This window comes from Lemur catta, chromosome 6 (assembly GCF_020740605.2).
Source record: "Lemur catta isolate mLemCat1 chromosome 6, mLemCat1.pri, whole genome shotgun sequence".
NCBI lineage: Eukaryota > Metazoa > Chordata > Mammalia > Primates > Lemuridae > Lemur > Lemur catta.
The window spans coordinates 99,507,048-99,530,758 of NC_059133.1; the positions used below are offsets into that span (position 1 = coordinate 99,507,048).

At 38.1% G+C, this 23,711-nt stretch overlaps 1 protein-coding gene across 8 annotated transcripts in view; it reads right to left on the reverse strand.

Moving 5' to 3' along the window:
• WNK1 (WNK lysine deficient protein kinase 1) overlaps window positions 1-23,711 on the reverse strand; it is a 159,050-nt gene that overhangs the window by 17,993 nt on the left and 117,346 nt on the right. For 2 of the 8 annotated variants that reach the window (XM_045554669.1, XM_045554673.1), the window contains 13 exons: window positions 22,140-22,223; window positions 13,574-13,723; window positions 10,491-10,772; window positions 9,706-9,803; window positions 9,435-9,597; window positions 8,737-8,853; window positions 8,214-8,387; window positions 7,969-8,026; window positions 7,709-7,831; window positions 5,438-6,846; window positions 3,900-3,983; window positions 894-977; window positions 226-286 (listed from right to left, as the gene is read on the reverse strand). In XM_045554669.1, the coding sequence (XP_045410625.1) occupies window positions 226-286; window positions 894-977; window positions 3,900-3,983; window positions 5,438-6,846; window positions 7,709-7,831; window positions 7,969-8,026; window positions 8,214-8,387; window positions 8,737-8,853; window positions 9,435-9,597; window positions 9,706-9,803; window positions 10,491-10,772; window positions 13,574-13,723; window positions 22,140-22,223 (2,887 nt within the window). Of the gene's footprint in view, window positions 1-225; window positions 287-893; window positions 978-3,899; window positions 3,984-5,437; window positions 6,847-7,708; window positions 7,832-7,968; window positions 8,027-8,213; window positions 8,388-8,736; window positions 8,854-9,434; window positions 9,598-9,705; window positions 9,804-10,490; window positions 10,773-11,859; window positions 12,319-13,573; window positions 13,724-22,139; window positions 22,224-23,711 lie in introns of all 8 variants that reach the window. The other 6 variants (XM_045554667.1, XM_045554666.1, XM_045554670.1 and 3 more) reach the window with 6 other exon arrangements.

Sequence of the window (23,711 nt, forward strand, 5' to 3'; positions counted from 1 at the left end):
ATAACTCCCCCAGTAACAATACAATAGATTAATTAAATTTGCTAATATTTCATACTTTAGATGTTACTATCAATGCTCCTTAGTCATGAAATACACAAAAATGTTCCTTATAATAGTTTCACACAGACTGATGTTCTCAAGAATGTGTCTTTCAAAACAGTAAACCTCCGTAATCAATTATAGGTAGGATTAGAATTAGTAATATAAAAGAAGGATGCTTCTCACCATCCTTCTGAGGCTGTGCTCCTGCTTCTGTAACTGCTGTTGGAGCCACCATGGACACAGGCTGCAAAACACATACACATAAATACCACAAAATCTTTAGCTTCAGTCATGCTTAAACTTTTGCCTTGCTGCCTTTCCTCTGTTCTTTGTAAAAGGGCAGAAAGATAGTATATGTGAAGAAACTTATGTCTGAGGGATTTTGTTTTGTTCTTTTTTCTTTTTACACCCTAAAAATAAAACTGATGTAAAGAAAGGCATCTTTTTTTTGAAATTTAGAGTCTTATCCCTCTTCACTGCTTTCTTACTTTTTTTCATAGGATACTTAAGAGTATAACTGGGATATTTATAGAAATGTAGTTTTAAGTAAAACATCATTGCCTCATAAAGTTTAGCCTCCTCCAAAGTATAAACACAAAACCCATAGAATTGAGCTGCAATATAATCTAATTAGATGTTAAGACTAGAAAAGTGTTTTTCAAATCAAATCTTTCCCACTACTGGGTCAGTGCTAATCTTTCATTAATCTGTCTCGTTTCTGTTGGCTAGAACAAGCAGGGACTCTGAATACGTGTTAAAGGTATTAAAAACGGTGTAGGTTACAGTTTGTGTTCAAGGAATATAATACATTAAGGTTAGGAGGGGATTTAATCAAAATTTTCAAAACTTACACCAACTGTGGATGTCACTGTAACAGTCTCTGGACTAAGTGTTCTTCTCAATTGAGCATCAAGATCTTCTAGAGGTTGCTGGGACTGAACAAAAACAAACACAGTATAAATATAGTTCGTTGGCAATTTCAGAGCCACTGTATAGGCAATTTGTACAGGAAATACTGTTTTATGCTTTAGATTGGCACAATATAACATCTGTCTTTATATATATATTATTATAAAACTCACTACGCTAAAATTTAGTACATTGCTTTAAGGATTTTATCAGTTTCTCAAAATTGTATGTCAGTCTCTCAAGCCTTGGAGTAATTCATGTTTTTGCTATTTCAAAGTCTTTTTTTTTTTTTTTACCTTTTGTGTTCAGTGTTACTCAGAGTGATAAAAAAAAAGCTGTTTATTTTTCTCTCTCTTTAAGACAGGGTCTTACTCTGTTGTTTAGCCTAGAGTGCAGCAGTGTCATCACAGGTCACTACAACCTCCAACGCCTGGACTCAAGTGATCCTCCTGCCTTAGTTTCCTGAGTACCTGGGACTACAGGTGTGTGCCACCAAATCTGGCTAATTTTTAAATTTTTTGTAGAAACAAGGTCTTGTCATGTTGCACATGCTAGAATCAAACTCCTGGGCTCAAGCAATCCTCCCACCTTGGCCTTCTAAAGTGCTGGGATTACAGGCATGAGCCACTGTACCTGGCCTGTCCTCTTTAAAAATGTATCTCTGAAAAATGTATAAAGATCTATTGGGGTTGGGAGCGGTGGCTCACGCCTGTAATCCTAGCACTCTGGGAGGCCAAGGCGGGAGGATCGCTCGAGGTCAGGAGTTCGAGACCAGCCTGAGCAAGAGTGAGAGAGACCCTGTCTCTACTAAAAATAGAAAGAAATTATCTGGACAACTAAAAATATATATAGAAAAAATTAGCCGGGCATGGTGGCGCATGCCTGTAGTCCCAGCTACTCGGGAGGCTGAGGCAGTAGGATCGCTTAAGCCCAGGAGTTTGAGGTTGCTGTGAGCTAGGCTGATGCCATGGCACTCTAGCCCGGGCAACAGAGTGAGACTCTGTCTTAAAAAAAAAAAAAAAAAAAAAATCTATTGGAAGAGTAACTGTATCCAATATTCCCTATTTTATTTTCTTCCAGACAGGGTCTTGTTCTGTCACCTAGGGCTGGAGTGCAGTGGTGTCATCATAGTTCACTGCAACCTCAAACTCCTACGCTCAAGTGATTCTCCTGCCTCAGCCTCCCAAGAAGCTGGGACTACAGATGCATGCCACCACACTTGGCTAATTTTTCTATTTTTTGTAGAGATGGGGGTCTCATTCTTGCTCAGGATAGTCTTGAACTCCTGGCCTCAAGTGATCCTCCTGCCTCGGCCTCCCAAAGTACTGGATTACAGGCATGGGCCACCACGCCAGGTTTTCTTTCTCAGTTGTATATACCTTTTTACTGTCTCTATGAATAAAAGATGGCATTAATATATTCACTATCAGGGGATAATATTATTCTCTTCTACTGGTTTTACAATACTTCTACCCTATAGAAGGCAGCCAAGGAGGTTCGGGCATTCCATCCTGTTAATCAGGCCTCACTGCCATCCAGTCCAAGGCCATAGTTTCTGCCCTTGCCGCAGTCTCTAATCCTGTATGTACCTGTCTTGGCTTCCACCAACCTACTCTTTTTTTTTTTGGGAGACAGAGTCTTGCTCTGTTGCCTGGGCTAGAGTGCCGTGGTGTCAACCTTGCTCACAGCAATCTCAAACTCTTAAGGGCCTTCACTTGTGCCTCTCTCTCTATATTCGGGCACTATCCAGTTACTCTTACCCGCTCCTGTGTCTCATGTGCTATTTCTTACTACATTTCAAACTCCCTTACTTATCTGAAGACATATGTTTAATGAGAAAACAGTTTTAAAACTAAACTCCCAATTTATAGACTTTCACCATGCACTTTTATCAAAATTTGGTGGCTGACAGAGTAGGTTCTCTGTTGGAGTTATTACTTTATTGTGGTTAAATTCCTTAAATAATGTTTTACTGTATTGGGATAAAAGAACTGGGTTAAATTCAGATTAGGCTTTTCAAGTAAGCAATGTACCATGTTTTTCTTATATATGATTCCAAAATAAATTCCTAATTTAGTTTCAAAATTTACTAGTTTGCCCTATGTCAGAAGTTTTTTCATGATCATGATGGATTTACAGTGAGTACTTTCCTTAAGGAAATTCAACTAAATGTGTTGGTGGTGGGGTAGGGTGGGAAAGGGTAATAATAATTGTAATGTTACAGGTAATTCTGACCGCCATAGCATTCAGTGAGCAGAACTGGGTATGAGCTGGGAATCTCAAGTTCAAGTTGCTGGTCTCAGTTCCTCTGTGATTAATCTTACAATGTTAGCATCTTGCTGAGCTGGATGATTTTTACATTAAAAGATAAAGTACATATTTTTCATTAAACATTACCCTTATACCTACCTATACGTAAGCTAATTATTTCATTAGGTGGTCAATGAAAGAAATGATAAACACTTAAGAAAAAACTAGTTGCACTGGACTCACGGAAAAAAGTTTTTCAGTTATCAATGTGCTTCTCTCTTCTAAGCAACTTTCAAAGTTAGTTTTGATTATATATGATTTTTTTACTTCCATAATGGCTTAGAACTTAACCTCACATTTAAGATGCAATTTCACTATTCTAAAAAGTGTGAATGATAAAAGATGTCATCATATGGATCTGGCAAAATGTCAATTTTGGTATTTCCTTTCTAAGATATGAGAAATATTAATATTAAATGTTTTCTAAATGATCTAAAGCAACATTACAAACAAAACAGCTGTGAAGCTTTTTACTTTAAGTAGGGCCTATTTCATTAGCTACAGTGTTTTCAAAGGAAGGTGTTACTAGGTCAAAGCCAAATAGGAGCCAGAAGCCAAGATCATGCAATGGAGACTTTAAACAAGATTTGTGAAAGAAAGTAGGAACACAGAAAGAAATCTGCCGAGTCTTGGGGCACCTGAGTTAGTGAAGGTCCTGGAAAAGGTGGCAGCTGCTCACTGGATAAAGTACCTGGTGGAAGTTCAGTACCCACAGGCAACACCTACAGACAATGAAGGGAAATTCAAGCCCATGAGGCACTGTAGTAAAGACTGCATACTAAAGAACGAATGTAAAAACATAAGAATAAAATGTTATCTAGTTAAGCTTATTGCCTAAGTTACACTCTGCATCTGTCTTAAAGAATGTGACAACCAATGATATTATTATACGGGTTACTGTGACATACTCATAAAATGAACAACAAAATATAGTAAAAGGTTGTTCCCCGGGGAAAATACAGAGAACACACACATGCACATAAGAGGCACAGTCCAGCTAATCTTGAGCTGCTTATTTGGTATAGTATTATCAAGTTTTTGCTAAGAAAAATAAGATTTTTCTGAGAAAACAGTAGCTGTTCAGGAGTAACCAAGGGGCAGGCCTGATAACAAAAGACATCAGAAATCTAATATCAAGCAATTTCTATTTTTTCTGAGAGATTTTGTATTATTACTCTACTGTAAAAAGAATCTCACATCAAAGGCAATGCGGAAAAATGGCTGAAGCATACAATACAGTAGACATAATACAGCTTTGTTATTTGGAGAAGATTAGAGAGGTTGAAGATGGCAGAGTAAAGGAAATCCACCACAGCACAATTAGAAAATACATTCTAGTTATTCTGGTCCTAGGAGTAGATTATTTCTTCCTCCTCTGTATCAATTTCATCACTAATGTCCGATTTTTTTTTTTTTTTTGAGACAGAGTCTCACTTTTTTGTCCGGGCTAGAGTGAGTGCTGTGGCATCAGCCTAGCTCACAGCAACCTCAAACTCCTGGGCTCAAGTGATCCTACTGCCTCAGCCTCCCGAGTAGCTGGGACTACAGGCATGCGCCACCATGCCCGGCTAATTTTTTCTATATATATTTTTAGTTGTCCAGATAATTTATTTCTATTTTTAGTAGAGACGGGGTCTCGCTCAGGCTGGTCTTGAACTCCTGACCTTGAGCAATCCACCCGCCTCGGCCTCCCAGAAGGCTTGGATTACAGGTGTGAGCCACTGCGCCCGGCCTCCGATTTTTTATAAACCCCAAATTGTACATCTGTGGAATCTACAATAAAGCAGGAGATTTGCTTTACTCTCATTGAAACAAAGATTGTGAACAGCTACTAGTACATATATTTTGCTGACAGATGCATGTAGTTCCCTTTTGTGATAGAGATTTCGTCAGTTTGTACCAATTCAGAATAAATGCCTGTATTTTACCTGATAATTATACATTTTTAGGAAATGGTGCAGTATAATTAACCTGCAAGTCCCATCACATTAAAAAAAAAAAGCTTCTGTTCAATATACATATCTCAAAATTGCCATCAATTTGTTTAATAAATACTATAAGCCAGGTACCTTTATAACTATGTTTCTAATTTATAAGAGTGAGTTGAAAAATGTACTTATTAGGGAGAAAAAAGAGTGATCACATTTATCTAATTATTTTATAACAAGAATCTTACCGGAGCCTTAACTAAAGGAGGCTTTGAGGGAGCGGTTCCAGGTTTTACTCCTGATGTAGTGGTGGCTGGGGTAGATACTTGCCCAGGTGAGACCACTGGTATACCTGACAAAGCACCTGTTCCTAATGGCAAGTTCGTTGGTGGTAAGCAAATACTAGTGGTGGAAGTCGTGAGTTTGCTTGGTGCAACAGCAGTGGTTGGGATGCCTGGTGTGACAGTGGTCTCTACGACTAATGATGTCTCCAGTGAGACAGAGGCATGCTGAGCTCCAGATGAGCTGTGTTCACTAAAGAGAGACCGCAGCTTTTCCTCCAGAGTTTTTATGTCATCAATTCCAGGAGCTTTGGGTTGTGTATCAGCATCTATCTCAGGACAGTGAGTATGGGGCTGGTTGGGAAGCAAAGCTGGTTGAGGCTGACTATGAATTAGTGTCTGCTGTACAGCAGGCACATTGGTAACAGGTTGGACTAAGGGTGGGATACTAGGTACTTGGGGTAATAAAGGTGTAGGTCCTGCTGCTTGGGGAAGAACAGGAGTAGAAGCTACAGCTGATGGGAAGACCAAAGGATGCACCCCACCAGGCTGAGAAATAGAACTAGATACTCCTGTTCCTTGGGAGGAACAGGAAGATGGTGCAGAGAGGGACAAAGCCAATCCAGCTGTACTGCTATGAGATGCCTTATCTAGTGAGTGTGCACTAACCACCACTGTTTCAGCTAGAGTAGGAGCAGAGGTGCTGCTGCTAAGCTGAAGGGATGGCTGTGAAGCTGTACTAGGGAACGAAGTCGTGGTAGAAACTGATGTCAATGTGGCTACCACAGTAGTACTGCCAGCTGCCTGCTGAGATAGTACAGCTGGAGACTTAGCACAGGGGGCAGCAGCACTGCCCACTGCAGAGGCTGAAGTTGTTGAAACTGTTACTGAAGGAAAAGTGCCTGTATTAGAAATAATGCTCCCAGATATAGGGACTTGAACTGACTGGGATGTTGTAGTTACTGAGACAACTGCAGGTATTGTGATACTTGAAACTACAGTGGAAAGTGCTGGTGATTCAGATACTGGTGGTACAGGGAGACCTGTGCTGGTGGCAGCTCCAGCAATCCCTTTCTCAGTGGGCACTGTAATCTCTGACTCAGTCACCGATGTGGATATGTCATTTACAGGGCTACCTGTTGTAGGGACTGATACTGAAGATGAGGCTGCTGCTATAGTTGGGACACCAGCAGTGCTACTTAAGAAAGGAGATACTACTGGAAATGTTGGTCCTGTATGACTAAAATTTGGAGGTGCTGTATTGGGTCCTTCTGTCATCTGGGCATGTCTAAGTTCAGAAAAGGCCTGTTGTAGACTAAGGGATGAAGCAGAGTGAGACAAGTTCATTCCAGGGCCCTGAGATGTAGAGGCAGCAACTGCAAAGGATAAAAATATAAGAATCAGCCCATTTTAAAAGGGTGGATTCAAAAGACTGTCCTAACAACCTGTTTGTGGATTACCAACAATGCCAAGTACCACTAAAGTTTACAATCTATCCCAAGGAAATGATAGGCTCTAAGGTCTAAAACAGTAAACTAAAACAGTAGTTTGATCAAATTAAGTCAGCCTGTATGAATATCTATTTCTGAAATCAAACAAAAACCCTCCAAAACATGGAGTACCCTCTTAAAGCATATACAACAGTAGTAAATGCAGAAACAGACATATACTATATATAGTATCTATTACATAGGTTCCACTGAGTATGGCTGTCCCTGACAGCTCTTTTTCCTTGATCCTCTCTATTCATCATTATTCAGCTTTTCATTCTTTTTTTTTTTTTTTTTTTGAGACACAGTCTCACTCTGTTGCCCGGGCTAGAGTGCCGTGGCATCAGCCTAGCTCACAGCAACCTCAAACTCCTGGGCTCATGCAATCCTCCTGCCTCAGCCTCCCGAGCAGCTGGGACTACAGGTATGTACCACCATGCCCGGCTAATTTTCTCTCTCTCTCTCTCTCTCTATATATATATGTTTTTAGCTGTCCATATAATTTCTTTTCTATTTTTAGTAGAGACGGGGTCTCGCTCTTGCTCAGGCTGGTCTCGAACTCCTGAGCTCAAACAATCCACCTGCCTAGGCCTCCTGGAGTGCTAGGATTATAGGCGTGAGCCACCGCGCCCTGCCCATTCTTTTTTATTATCTGTGTTATCATGAAATACTGTTTGATGATCAAGCTTTCAACATAGCAGAGATGCTGTAGGATTTACATAAGAACGTGGTAGAATCAATTCTTTACCTGTATCTGATATTTCACTGGTGAAAAGTTTTGATTCTCGTAATCGACTTTCTGGCACAGGACTTACTATAAACCGTCTTCCAGCAGAATGAACAACTTGAGTTAAAGAACTGGTAGGAATGCCTAGTCAAAAGGAAACAACCCACTTAACTGCATAATTATTATTTATATTGTTACCAACAAAAGCTTCAAGAGTTCATTATTGGCACATACAACTTAAGTCAAAGGTAAAAACAAAGAAGAAAAGGAAAGAAATTCACCTATTTGCTGTGGCATAGAAGATGCAGGAATTGGTTGTTTGAACTCTCCTTCCAATTTCTACAATAAACAAGTGATAATTCATTCTCAAATGCAATCACAATGATCAGGAAAAGCAAATCGCCCCATGTGAAAAGAACATAAATGTTTGTTCTCAGTCATAGGTGTAATGTGATATCATAGCAAACTTAGCACTGTGGAAATATTTTAATAAAACAAAGTTTCACTATAGGAATGGTGGACCTACTTGAGAACCTGAAAAGCCATAGTCATCCTTTCCCTGTAGACTCTCCAATCCCTGGTCACCCTCTGGTTCTACATTGACATCCTCACTGAGCATTTCATCAGCTTTTTCAATAATTTCCCGCACTTGATCCACAAATGACTCTCTCTCTATTGCTAGAATAAAGTCATTGTTCACCTGTAAAAGAAATATGACGTCAGTCTGATTAGTGTGACATTTCTCAAGTTGTAAGTCATTCAACTATCACTTTCATGATTTCTGCCCTATCTGCATACTGCCTGTATTATTATTTAGTTGGTTTTCAAATTAGCTCTTCCCTTTTTAAGAACTTCAATACCAACTTAGACATATCCTAGACAAAAACATCTCTAAATCACAGGTTGGGTGTGCTAGTTATATTCACACTGAAATAAATGCGTAACTGTTAAAATAAACATAGATTACAAAATATTGCATATTTGCATAGGGCAATGGATATTAAGATCAAGTACTATGGAAAAATTGGGAACTCTAAACGCAGACATACCATAATTGTTGCTATCTCCTCAGGGTTGTCACCATCTAGGTCAAATTTGAATGTTACCATTTTCCGATTATGAGTCTCTAACTGACATTCTACTACTCGGTCCCCTTTATTTGAAACCTAAAAAGAAAAAAGAAAAGTTACTTCATCTCAGATCATATTCAGCTTTATTACCAAATTTGAAACAGACATGTAGATTGCCACTCGAATTTAAGTCTGAGGAAGCATAGTGTTTATTATTGTTCCTTGGAGCTCTAGTACTTTATCTCTTAAACTAGTAGTAACAAAATCTTTGAGAAGATAGCAGTCTTTGAGCTACTTACTAAAACTCTGTATTCTTCTTCTAATAAGTAAACAGTGCCTTACCATAGAGATATGGAATTTAAGAATAAATATCATTTGGGTAATTAGAAGATCCTAAATGTTCACCAATTCACCTGAGCCTTCAGAATTATTTAAATAACTAACTGCTGGCCCTACTGTAGCTTTATGAGCTATATTTTCAGTTTTTTTCTATCTAAAAAATGTGATATTCAATTCAAAGGGATTGTGAGAATGAAATGAGAAGAGTACTATATAAATTATGTATTGCACAAAGATAAGGTTATCCTTGTTTTATGAAGAGAGTGGTTTGGATTCGATAACCTCTAAAATACCAAATTCCTTTAACAATATGGAGCCCACAAATTAGCAACACTTACATTCAAAATTCTTAATTTTGGGCGTGAAGTCTTTTCATGTCGAGAGCGACTTCTTACAGATTTTCGATAATGACGTTTTGTAGTTCTTCCTTCATGCCTTCCACCGGAAGATGGGACATTCTCATTGCCATCACTCATACCTGAAGCAACATCTGAATGTGCACTATGGGGAAAAAAAATTCAGTTTACAACATGAGATTTAAAGGTCTGATATCTTGAAGTTTCATACTATCCTACCTATCAGTCAAGGAAGAATTTTCGTTTTACATACCTGTCTATAGAGGAAACCAAAGTGGTAGGCTGGGTGGGGTGTGGCTGTGCTGCTGGAATTGGCTCAGGAGAAGCAACCTGAGAGACTCGCTGAGTACTCTGCGGATGGAAAGCGTTGTTCAAATCTTGGCAATAACATTTTATTTATCATTCAGCATCTCTAATACGCTACTTTTTTCCCCTTATCCCTCCCCTAAGCCCTACAAGCACTATATTTACTAGTAGTTCAGCATCTAAAGACAGTGGTCTTAAAATTCCAAAGAAAATTTCTAAAGCTAGTCTCTGGTATAGACTGCATGGTGTGAGGTCAGCCAACATATCTGCTAAGGCAGTGTGAAACTACAATTTGCCATATAGCCAGCATTTTACCAGAAGTGTGCAACAGGGCAGGCAGAGCAAAGTGCAAAGATGAATTAAGATCTTTCTCCTAGCAGGGCAAAAATGATTGCTGTGAGCACAGCAGGATAAGATACTCTTTTGATTGCCAATGGCAAGGTTTGTGAAAGGACAAGAATAATGGCTAAAGTACTAGCTAGAGAAGTGAAGTGCTAATAGGGTTAACCTTCTCCAAGGCACACTCACTTCCCAACAGAACAGCCAGTGGCAACAAGGCCCCCACATTGGCATTTCATTCTGCTGTAAAAAAAAAGTCATTCAGAAGTCAGTTTGACATAGTCTCCAAATGAGCTCTAAACCAGGGGAGCCTATGTTTCTTCTTTGTCATTTCTATCCCATTATATATATATGTATATGTTTTACATATAAACATGCAGTAATTCCATTTACCTCCAGAACTGCTTGCTGGGAGGATGTAGTGGGGGCTTGTTGTGCTAAACTCATTGCTGGCTGGGACACTTGAACCTGTCCTCCTATACCACCCACAGGAACCAAAAGATTTGATTCCACATAAGGCTGCACCACTGCAGGAAAGTAAGCAGGTGCAGCCAATGCTTCTGTCGGCATGGGAGGGGACAGAACTGTAGAATGGATGCAAACAGAAGCCACGCTGGAAGAGGGAGCAATATTTGAGTCTCCTGGGTATTGTGGTGGCAGTCGAGGTGGGAAGCCCTGTGACAGAAATGAGGAAGGTGAGTTAGTGCAGGTTGGGTCATCAAATTAGCAACACAGCAAGACACACAAAACAAAACAAAAAAACCCACAAAAAACAAACAAAAAAGCACACAGCAAAGAAGAATAGTAGCCAATCTCTTTCTAATAATCTAAAGGACATTTAAAGACCATTCTTGAATTTTGAAATGAAATAGTAGACTAATTCCAATTTAGGGGACAGGATTCTGCAATCATACTTTAGATTGTTGGTTTTTCTCCTCCTGGAGATTGTTTAAATATGAGGAAAAGACTTAATTCCTTTCTAGCTAATGTTAAATGGAAAAATACAAAAACTTTCATGTATCAGTTATTGCAGTCATATCATGGAATGCTAATCTCCTAAGTCTAAACCCCGAAGCTTTTTGATTCTGTCTTGGCTATTCTATTTACTCTACCTATACATAAAAAAAAAAAAAAAAAAAAAAAAAAAAAAAAAAGGGAGCTTAAGCTGGGCACAGTGGCTCATGCCTATAATTCTAGCACTTTGGGAGGCCAAGGCTGGAGGACAGCTTGAAGCCAGAAATTCAAGACCACCCTGGCAATAATGAGACCCCATCTCTACCCAAATAAATAAATAAATAATTTTTTAGCTGGGTATGGTGGCTTGCACCTGCAGTCCCAGCTACTTGGGAGGCTGAGGCAGGAGGATTGCTTGAGCCCAGGAGTTGGAGGCCACAGTATGCTATGATGATGCCAATGTACTCAAACCTGAACGACAGGGAAACCCTGTCTCAAACAAAACAAAACCCAACATAGCACAATGTACTCTATTAACCACATCTTGCATTCGATCAGTTTACACTGAATATTGAGAAGGAATTTTTTCTTGAAAGAGGTGTGCTGGGAAAACTGGATAAAGAATGTCATCAGACATCATCATCCTATCCTTTTCCGCAAATTTACTATTTTAGCTTGTCTAGTTGAGATCAGCAACTTTTGTTATTGCTAGTTATTCTGATACTCAACTATTAGATTTTCAAGTTCTTGATGGTCTACTAGAATCAAACCCTCTGGTGCCCTCCTTTTTTGCTAGCTAACACAATACCTGGTATAGAACATCTCCAGAGGGAAGTGGAACCTCAACAGCTTGTCCAAGGTTAGCTGGTATTCCCATGGACTGAACTGCTGGTTGTAGAAGCTGTGGGTGAACCTGACTTGGCATCTGAGTCCCAGGCTGCAGAAGGGTTGGAAGCTGACTAGGAACCACAGTTGATCCCCCTGGGATCGCAGCTGCTGTAGCAGATGAAGCCATGGTGAGCAGAGGCTGATTAATGCCAGCTGCCATTGTGATGGGAATTGATGAGAAACCTGTCTGAGCTGTAGACACATGAGGAGTCGATATGGGAATTTGAGAGACAGGGTACTGAGGGAGTAAAGAAGTAGGGAGTGGCTGTCCCACTGGGAGAAAATGAGCACCAGAGTGGACTGGAACAACTGAGGGCTGTGTCGCAACTGGGATCTGAGGTTCGCCTTGGATAGGTGGCACTGGCTGGGAAACTGGAAGCTGGGAAGGTAAAGAAAAACAAAACAGACAGGCTTTAAAAAAAAAAAAAAAAAAGCAAGATTGCCAAAAGCAAGACTTACGTATTAGCTGAAAAGATGGGGGTGGGGGAAAACCCCAACAAAACCCTGCATACATTAGTGAAAGTTAATATGCTACATAAAACTATGAAAAGGGTAGCAGGAGACAAAGAGGCTAAATAGACTGCTACTGTTCCAAACCTTCTGCTGTACAAAACTTTGCTAATTCTTCAGCATTTAGCAATAAACCCTTCCATAGGCTAGGTTTTTTTAAAAAAACAATTTTATTGGGATATATTTCATGTACCAAAATGCTGTGACTAAATTTGTGACTGCTATTACAGTAGTTACTGAAATTCAAAGTAATTCCTTCCTAGTGGATTAGATTTCATATCACTTTTACAGTTAAGTCTAACACAGCTCTATATAAAAGTAGGTATAATTAATATATTTCCCTGATTCTAAGATGCAATCACCCCTATTCTCCACTACCTGATCATTTTAACATTTGAGAAACCAGGATCTTACAATTGATGATGTGTCAGTACTTAGTGCTACATAAATTAATGGTACATTTTACAGTTGCTAGCACCTCTGATGTGATGAAATATTACAGTATCACAAATATTACAGCAATATTGTACAAACGCATGCACAACAATGCCCACAGATAAAGCTGAAGAAAGGTCATTCAGAAGAGCAGACTTTCCACAGGTATGCCTCTACTGTACTACTTCTTTTTTGTTGTTGTTTATTTGTGAACCTGTATCTAGAGACAGCGTACTTTTCACGTGATTAGAAGGAGGACTACTTAAAAAAGAAACCACCATTACATATAAGGTGTTTTCATGATTTACTGTCAACAGGTAATGAGGAAGGAAATGGTGCAGAAATCTACATGAAAATAAAGCATAGTTGCAAACCTAGAATATCAGACATGGCCAACACAATTCTAAAGAATGTCATAGGTTCAGTTACCAAAGCACCTTTTTATTTAACCCATTAGTTGTAGTATTTGTCAAATCTATTTTAGACTAATACTAAAAGTGAAATATTTCTGGGTTGTCATTGCTGTCAGTAATGTATCCATTTACACTGAACAATACGTATGTGCAAACAGAGTGGTTTTCACTGCATTTTTCCAGTAAAAAGCAACCAACTTCAACTACTGAAGACAAGGTAGAAGACAAGAAACACGGAGATCCCTTTTAGCATCCTTTCAGAAATTAAGAGTTTACCTGTTTTCCAGCTGAAACTTGAGGCAAGACCTGTGGAGCTTGAGGCTGACTCACTGGCTGTGCAGTAGTGGCCTCACTGGGGGTTGATGTCTGTGGAAGTGAATACTGTACTGTCTGTTGAGGAGGGGCTGTCTGCGGTATTCCTTGCTGCTAAGAATAAAATATAATAATCCAGCTTTATTTCAAATCATTCATAGCATGTTTCTAAGTAAGTATGTTTACTTAGAGCCTTTAGTGCCTGTAAATGATGCTTTTAGTAATAAAGACATGCACAAACTCAAATTCATCAATTCCTCTCACACATATCTGTTTTTCCTCTGATGTTCTTTACTTGTGATGACACCAACAACAATTAACCAATGTTTCAAAACTGAGTCACCACTGGTTCTTAATCCAATAACTTCCTTACTCCAAACCCAAGGTGAGGTCCTTACAAAGTCAGTAGATAACAGAGCCAGACAGTTCATTACCTCTCACCCCTCTTTCCCTACTTCTTGGCACCAGATCTCACTTTGGTGCCTATTAATAGAGTAGACAAATCTGGTCTCTTCCTTTTATCTCTTTCCCTTACCCTAATTTATCAACTGTATAATTAATGTGCTTGAAGAACAGCTCTAATCATAGCTACAAAATATTGAGAAAAGCATTGGATTTGGAATCAGGAGGTAGTTTCAAATTTTAGCTTTACCATTTACTAGCTGTAATATCTCTGATTGATCATTTTATTACAAAAAGGAAGTTTCCCCCTTTTGAAAACAAGGACACTGTCTTTTGACTCAAAGTGGGGCAAAGCATGGCACATAATTATATCCAAATACTAAATTTTGTAATAAGTCAAGCAAACAAAACATGAGTGTCACCCCTAAATTAATGTCCCCTTCTGCTCAACAAAATCTGAACTTTATAGCTAACTTTCAAAACTCTCTAATACCTGTAACTAATTTAAATTTTTTTACTACAAAAACACCTGTTTGTAATAAAAATTTTAACCAATATATAAGATTACAAATTTAAATGAGAATACTCCTTATCAATCCCATTCTCCAGAGGCAACCACTATTAGTGGTTTGGTGTATCACCTTCATGGACTTTTTCTATGTATAAGTGGTCGTTTACATATAGGTATATTTTCCCTTTTTTCCCCATCCTATAAATAGTGTTCTACAGCATGCAAATTTCATTTCATCTATCAATGGAATCAACCTCCTAATGATAAACATTTTGGTTGTTTACTTTGCTATTTAGCATAATGTTGCAACCAATATCTTCTTAGATATGTCCTGGCATAGCCACACAACTAATTGGTTACCGCTAGTATAAAGCTATTTTACTGGTATATCTATTATATACCCGGCCACCTTAATGAACATCTTAGATTTTGTTAGGTGATAATCTGCAAATAATATTTTTGCTCTTCTTATATTTATTCCTTACTTCTTTCTTAATGTGCTCATATTTTAACTTTAAAAAAAGTAGGAACGAATGGCTATTGAATTACATAAAATTTATTTTCAGCAACTAAGATATATCACATGTAGACAACTAGAAGGCAACTCTGAATGTAAGACAATTTCTTCATTTTCCCACTGAGAAAGAGGAAATAAAAAAAACAGAAAACATTTTGACCAAGTTGAATATATTTTAATATTTAAACTTTAAGAAATATGAATGAAGTATCCACAGTTACCTAACTTGTTAAACACCTAAATAAGAGTGCATATTACATAAATAAATTCAGAAATATTGCTCCTTGTTCCCAAACTCTTCACGTGTTAGACAACGTCTTTAATTTCATTGTAGCTATATTGTAAATGCTCTTGCAGGTTTCTGGCATAACATAACACTTTCCCTCTAAGTTGTGTCTTGAGGTAAAAATTACACTGACAAACACTTGTTTGAATACTATTAGGATAGCTGGGTTTTTTTTTTCCATTTGTCTTACAGGTTTACATTCACGTAACCTTTGTATTAACTTCTTTTTTTTTTGAGACAGAGTCTCACTCTGTTGCCCGGGCTAGAGTGAGTGCCATGGCGACAGCCTAGCTCACAGCAACCTCAAACTCCTGGGCTTAAGCGATCCTACTGCCTCAGCCTCCCAAATAGCTGGGACTACAGACATGCGCCACCATGCCCGGCTAATTTTTGGTATATATATTTTTAGTTGGCCATATAATTTATTTTTATTTTTAGTAGAGACGGGGTCTCACTCTTGCTCAGGCTAGTCTCGAACTCCTGACCTCGAGCGATCCACCCACCTCAGCCTCCCAGAGTGCTAGGATTACAGGCGTGAGCCACCGCGCCCGGCCTGTATTAACTTCTTAAAGTGATCTTTAAACAAATTGTGTACAATGACATACAGTACTTGAAATAGTAAAGTCATATTCCCAAGTGTAAGGACCAAATCTATGTTTAATTTCTTGGCTTAAAAAAAAAAAATCCTGTCAGATTTCTAACCACACTATTTAAGGTCCTCGCGGGCACATTCGTTCTCACCTGTCATACCTGATTTCATTAACATTTTGTTGGTTTTTCAAAATAAAAGACAATGAGAGCCCTGTATTATGAGAGTATGTCAAAGCTGTGGTCCCCAACCCCTGGGCCTCAACCCACTACCGTTCCGTAACCTGTTAGGAAATGGGCCACGCATCACCACCTGAGCTCCGCCCCTGACTCCCACCCCTCCATCGTGGGAAAATTGTCTTCCATGAAACCGGTCCCTGGTGCCAAAAAAGTTGGGGACTGCTGTTAAAGGTTTGAATACATAGTGATTCTTCTCTTTTCTAAAGGGTAAATTTGAGGAAAAATCTCCACTTTAGTTTTGGGCATATGGTAATCATATGCCCCCTGTCCCCACCTCAGCCTCATTAATTTGGAACCATGCTGACATCAAAATTTAGACTCTATCGACTATTTCCTGAAGTTATACCCTCACATATTTATGTTCTAGCTGAACTGAACTAAAGGTATCTTTGTTTTTATCCCATATTTTTCTACTTTTGTGCCTTTTGACTTGCTCACAGAACCCTTTTTTCCTTCTTTTGGCCTTAAATATTCTTTCTTTCTTTCTTTTTTTTTTTTTTTGAGATAGCCTCACTCTGTTGCCTGGGCTAGAGTGCTGTGGCGTCAGCCTACCTTACAGCAACCTCAAACTCCTGGCCTCAAACGATCCTCCTGCCTCAGCCTCCCAAGTAGCTGGGACTATAGGCATGTGCCACCATGCCCGGCTAATTTTTTCTATGTATATTTTTAGCTATTCAGCTAATTTCTTTCTATTTTTTTAAGTAGAGACGGGGTCTCACTCTTGCTCAGGCTGGTCTCAAACTCCTGAGCTTAAACAATCTGCCCACCTTGGCCTCCCAGAGTGCTGAAATATTCTTTATTTCTATATCTGAGTCTAACTTATAATCAGAATCCAGTTAAAGTGCCATCTCTTTCATAGTATTCCTGATATCCCTCTTTCTGCTTGGGAGAGATGTTCATTTTTCTCTCTATTTTTTTTTTTTTTTGAGTCAATTGGGTAGTAGGTAAATGGTGAGCTGTGGAGTCACCATATTTGGATTTAAATTCTATTCCTACCTCTTATAAGCTCTAAGCTTCAGTAAATTACTCAGCTTCTCCACGTCTCAGCTTTCCCATTAGTAAAACGGAAATGCTAGCTCCTATACTTAAAAGAGGTCTTACAAGGATTAAATGGAAACATAAAGTGCTTTGCACATTATACATAATGTTAGCTATTACCCTTATTTATTCTGTAGGAATTTGTAAGTGTTTACGATTTTATTTAAATTCCTTAATGTAGTCATATCTTGACCGTTTTGGTATACCTTCAATATCTGAACTCAATTAGGGAAAAAAACTGAGCAGTTTTATGGATATATTCCCTCACTTTTTGTTTAAGATAATTGAGAGGCACCTATGCCAGTTGTACCTTAGAGCATTTAGGGGGAAGTGGCACTTCTGGGTATGCCAAAAGTACATGGTGATCTACTGTGCACAACCTCACTAACTAATGATCAGCCAAGTAGGGATGGTTTATCATAACAGTTTGGTATCATGCTTTGCCTTAATGTGCCTCATGAAACCAGTTCAAATAGCCTTTACTGACTGTGTAGTATGTGGTGGACGTGGGTGCTTGATAAAAAATGTTCATGAGGCTCAACTGAACAGAAAACTAAGAATACTGTCTGTACCTCAAGACTCTATAGGTACTTTTACGGAAGAAATTAGTAAGTTAGTAGGGTAGTTCACAACATTATGGCCACAAAGTTTTCCTGTAGGAGAAATTATTTTTGGTACCCCATTAAAATACAGCAGATTACTATAAACAACTCTTGATAAAAACATGAAAAAAGTAATCTCTCATTTACTATGTTCCAGAATCCCATAAATAAAGTAAATTTCAGCTAAAGTACATTTCCTTTTTTTTTAAATTTCAGAATATTATGAGGGCACAAAGGCTTTGGTCACATAAACTGCCTTTGTACTGCCCAACTCAAAGCTATAAGCCTGCCCATCCCCCAGACAGTGCATGTCACACCCATTAGGTGTGAATTTACCCATCCCCTCTGCCCCTATCCCACCTGCCCAATCTCCAGTGAATATTACTTCCATATATGCACTTAAGTGTTGTTTAATTAGTACCAATTTAATGGTGAGTACATGTGGTGTTTGTTTTTCCATTCTTGTGATACTTCACTTAGAAGAATGGGCTCCAGCTCTATCCACAATAATATAAGAAGAGGTGTTAGTTTGCCACTGTTTTTTATGGCTGAGCAGTACTCCATGGTATATATATACCACATTTTATTAGTCCACTCATGGATTGATGGGCAATTGGGTTGTTTCCACATCTCTGCAATTGTGAATTGTGTTGCCATAAACATTCGAGTGCAGATGTCTTTTTTATAGAATGTCTTTTTTTCCTTTGGGTAAATCCCCAGTAGTGGGATTGCTGGATCTAAAGTACATTTCTTTCCTCACTGTGAAATAAAACTAGAAATATGGTTCCCTAAGGTGGGTTTGGGACCTGACTGTGTGTAAGAAAAAAATCATGTATAATAATTGACTCTACCCATACAGTACAGAAAGTTTCAAACCCTTCTTTCTTTTTAGTGTGGAATTTCAATAACTAAAACAAACAAATGTAGCTTCTGGGGTACCTTTTCAGAATTCTAAGTCCCTGTAGAACTTTATTCTGGGAATCTTGAATTTTGGTTATGTAGCTCCCTTATTGTCCAGGTGACCTTGGAAAAGTTAAATATTCTAGACTGCATACACTTCTTACATAAATTGAGGGTTCAGTTTTATGATTCTACTCAACATATGCTATAAAAATATGTAAAATGGAAACATCACTGACACAGAAATTAATTTCTGTTTATGCTGTAGATGGACTATTTAACTATACTTTTTCCCAGAAGAGTTAACTAATTCTTTTAATCTGACATTTATGGTACTGCTCTCCTGAACCCTCATATACTATTCATATACTACTGAACTCAATGGCTAATTTCACTACTTCTTCATTTGGTAGTAAGTATACATACATATGTCCAATTATAAGATACTTAACAAATTCCTTTGGAAAAGGAAAAACAGAGCACACACTTAAATTTGCTCAGCTTATTGTTGTTAGTCTATGTCCAAAGATAAGCAAATTACAGGACTGGTGATAACTAGAATCTATTTAGAACTCAGAAAAATCAGCAACAAAAAATCAAACAACCCTATCAAAAAGTGGGCACACGACATGAATAGAAATTTTTCAAAAGAAGACAGAATAAATGGCCAACAAACATATGAAAAAATGCTCAACATCTCTAATCATCAGGGAAATGCAAATCGAAACTACAATGAGGTATCACTTATCTCCGGTGAGAATGGTCTTTATCAAAAAGTCCCAAAACAATAAATGTTGGCATGGATGTGGAGAGATAGGAACACTCATATACTGCTGGTGGGACTGCAAACTACTGCAACCTCTGTGGAAAGCAATATGGAGATACCTTAAACAGACACAAGGAGACCTACCATTTGATCCAGCAATCCCATTACTGGGCATCTACTCAAAAGAACAAAAGACGTTCCATAAAAAAGACATCTGCACTCGAATGTTTATAGCAGCACAATTCACAATTGCAAAGATGTGCAAACAACCCAAGTGCCCATCAATACATGAGTGGATTAATAAAATGTGGTATATGTATACCATGGAGTACTACTCAGCTATAAGAAATAATGGTGATATAGCACCTCTTGTATTTTCCTGGATAGAGCTGGAACCCATTCTACTAAGTGAAGTATCCCAAGAATGGAAAAATAAGCACCACATGTACTTACCATCAAATTGGTTTCACTGATCATCACCTAAGAGCACATTTAAGAATAACATCAATCGGGTGTCGGGCAGATGTGGGGGGGAGATGGGTATATACATACATAATGAGTGCAAAGCGCACCATCTAGGGGATGGACACGCTTGAAGCTCTGATGGGGGTGGCGGGTGGGGGGGCAGGGCAAGGGCAATATATGTAACCTCAACTTTTGTACCCTCAAAATACGCTGGGGAAAAAAAAAAAAGACTGCTACCCATGACAGGACTTCTGTCTTCAACCAATTTTATGTGACCTGTAATTTGTATTCTAATCAGGAACTGTTAATAGAATAAAATAGAATTTGTTAAGGTTGGCAAAAATGTGACTACCTGAATTTAACCATAATTATACATAAATTCAAACATTTGTTTGGAAGAAAGGGCAGGAGCAAGACAATGTATATAATAATTTCCAGCCCTTAAGTTCTACAAAATAGAAATGTTGATCACCATGTGAATGTATATATAACCGAACTAATCAATTCTGTCTGTACAAAATGCTTTAAAGTGATTTTTATCTTGTACAAGGAACATCTCATCTTAAACCACCATCAAATGACTACATGATCACATGCTGGACTAGAAGACAGCCATCTGTAATTAAGAATTAAAAGCTTTGTTTCACAATTAATATAAACAGAAGCCAACTTATAATTTGGTGGTTGAAAAATATACCTGAGGAACTATCGATGAAATAGTTCATTAGGAATTTTGTATTACACATATACTGGCTATAAATTTTAATTAGAACAGCTAACAAATATTCACTTATGCCAAAAAACCATTATTCCCATGCAAATAATTACTATAAACTAATACCAGCAATTTTAGAATTACCAGTTTCATTGTTGAATACACTGGAATTGTACTAGCGTCTTAAGTTCCTTGAACCTTCTGGAACAAACTTCTCAAATCAGAAGTTAATAAAATTTGTAAAATATGTTGCTGAAGGAATCCTCATTTTCAGGGGGTTCCTGTATATACATGTTAAATAAATCTGATAGCTTTTCTTTTATTAAAAAAGAGTCCCTGAGGCTGGGCGCAGTAGCTTATGCCTGTAATCCTAGCACTTTGGGAGGCTGAGGTGGGAGGACTGCTTTGAGCTCAGGAGTTCCAGACCAGCCTGAGCAAGAGTGAGATCTCATCTCTACAAAAAATACAAAAAATTAGTCAAGCGTGGTCATGTGTGTCTGTAGTCCCAGCTACTCGGGAGGCTGAGGGAGAAGGATTGCTTGAGCCCCGGAGTTTGAAGTTGCAGTGAGCTATGATGACACCACTGCCTCTAGCCTGGGTGACCAGAGCAAGACTCTGTTTCAAAAAAAGTTGCTGAAATTGTTGTGCTTAGGCTTTCATTCAATGCCTATTAGCATAAAATCTGATACCCTACCCCACAGATTAGAATTTAAAAAGACTACAGGATTATTACAGACAAGCACAATGAAGGTAAAGACAAAATGCTCGTATGTGGACAAATCATAAACAAGTGGGAACAAACTGATGTTCCTTGTACTGTTAAATTATGTGTAAAATCATGTGTTTAAGAAGGTGGTAGATTATAACATATCAGTAACAATGATTCTTTTAAATTTTAATGTCTACTAAATTGTTCAAAAATATATTAAACAGGCCGGGCGCGGTGGCTCACGCCTGTAATCCCAGCCCTCTGGGAGGCCGAGGCGGGTGGATCACTCAAGGTCAGGAGTTCGAGACCAGCCTGAGCGAGACCCTGTCTCTACTAAAAATAGAAATAAAAATTATCTGGACAACTAAAAATATATATAGAAAAAATTAGCCGGGCATGGTGGCGTATGCCTGTAGTCTCAGCTATTTGGGAGGCTGAGGCAGGAGGATCGCTTAAGCCCAGGAGTTTGAGGTTGCTATGAGCTAGGCTGATGCCACGGCACTCACTCTAGCCCGGGCAACAAAGTGAGACTCTGTCTCAAAAAAAAAAAAAAACCAAACAAACAAACAAACAAACAAAAAAATATTAAACAAAAAATTTTCTAAATTTCTAAACTGTGTGCCCGTGCAGTATAAGATCTTCTAAAATGTTACTGAACACAAGAAATGTTACGCTTTTTAATTTTCCTATAAAAAACCCAGCAAGCCATTTACATCAGGAATCTAATTCACAAAAGATGTACAACAGTGTTTTGGCTATTGCTAAACAATGTAGCAACACATTGCTCTCACCTGTTGAGGATGCTGTATGGATTGTGAAGATGAAACCCCTGTTAAGCTACTGGAGGATGGCTGACCCTGGCTCTGCCCCTGTGCCTGAAGGAAAGAAGTGAACACAACAAATTAGAGAAGGCCTAAAGTAAGTGTATAGAGGTCAGGCTTTTGCAATAAATATTTAAGCTTCTCAGAGTTTGCTTGATCAAAATGAAACATTAGCTTGATTATATACAGGATATGCCTCTGGGGCATCTTCTCTAAGAAAAATTTATAGCAGGATCCTATCATAGAACATCTTCTGATCCCATCCCATGTAAAAACCCTTGATAGTTAAAACCTAACCTACCATTGCTGCTCAGGCTATAATTTTAGCTGGCTAGAACAGTCAGATTCATAATAAATTGTTATTGGAAATATAATAATCAGGAAAAAAGTGGTAAGACTATCAATGTGAAAATTTTATTTGAACAATTAAAAGATATTTGATAATGCAAATTTGGCTATATTTGCTATTTTATAATGCCAGGGTTTATAAAAAATATAAAAAATCTGTTATCATCAACTGCTATGTACCTAGAGCAATGCCAGTCATCCAAGGGTAATTTTGCCAGCCCCAGGGGGCATTTGGCAATATGTAGAGACATTTCTGGTTGTCACAACTCAGGGAGATGGCTGCTACTAGCATCTAGGAGGTATAGACCAAGGATGTTGCTAACTATTCTACAATGCACAGAACAGCTCTCAACAACAAAGAATTATCCAACACCAAATGTCAACAGTGTTGAGTTTGAGAAACCCTGACTAGCATGTTACAGTTATCAAGAAGTCTAAATGAAAATAAATGAGAAAGTGAGAAATACATTCAGGACTATATGTAGGTTAAGGAAATGAAAAGGCTACCACCTTTGTAGTTCCATTTCAGTTTAGAAGGGGTTCATTGAAGCTTGCAGGGACACATCACATTCCACTGCAGCTCAACCACTGTAAGTATTCATTCTCTCTACAGCATGTCTGTAAATTAACTACCTAGTATTTGAAATCTTACTCTGGAAAGTTTAAAAAAGAATAGCTGGTAATATATTATTTATTTATGGTAGGGGCTGCAACTTGAATATTGATGTGAGTATACTACATGCCCACCAAGTGTCTTTTCAAGTTTCTTGATCTTTTTGCTTCTTCATACTACTTTAAATAACTGATACTTTATGTACATTTCAGGATTATTCCCCTGATGGGGGAAGTACATAGGAAGAAAGCAGAAAGAAGAACACATAGTAAGCTATAAAAGAGTGGAATATTTAGAATATCCAACTGAGGCCTTGAATATATAATTGTATAGTCTCTTATATAGATTTTATAAGATGTATGCATTTGATAAAATGTATTAAAAGATTATATGAAATAGTCAACAATGACCTTACTTCTTGAATTCTATTATATACATTACTTTATTTGCATGAGGGTGGGTGTATGTGTTCATACACAAAAATAACTAAATTTAAATTTGTTGTGGAAAAAAAACAAGGCCTGAGATGTCTAATGTCCCTTAGCTTGCAATATATATTATAAATTCTTAAAAAACTAAGC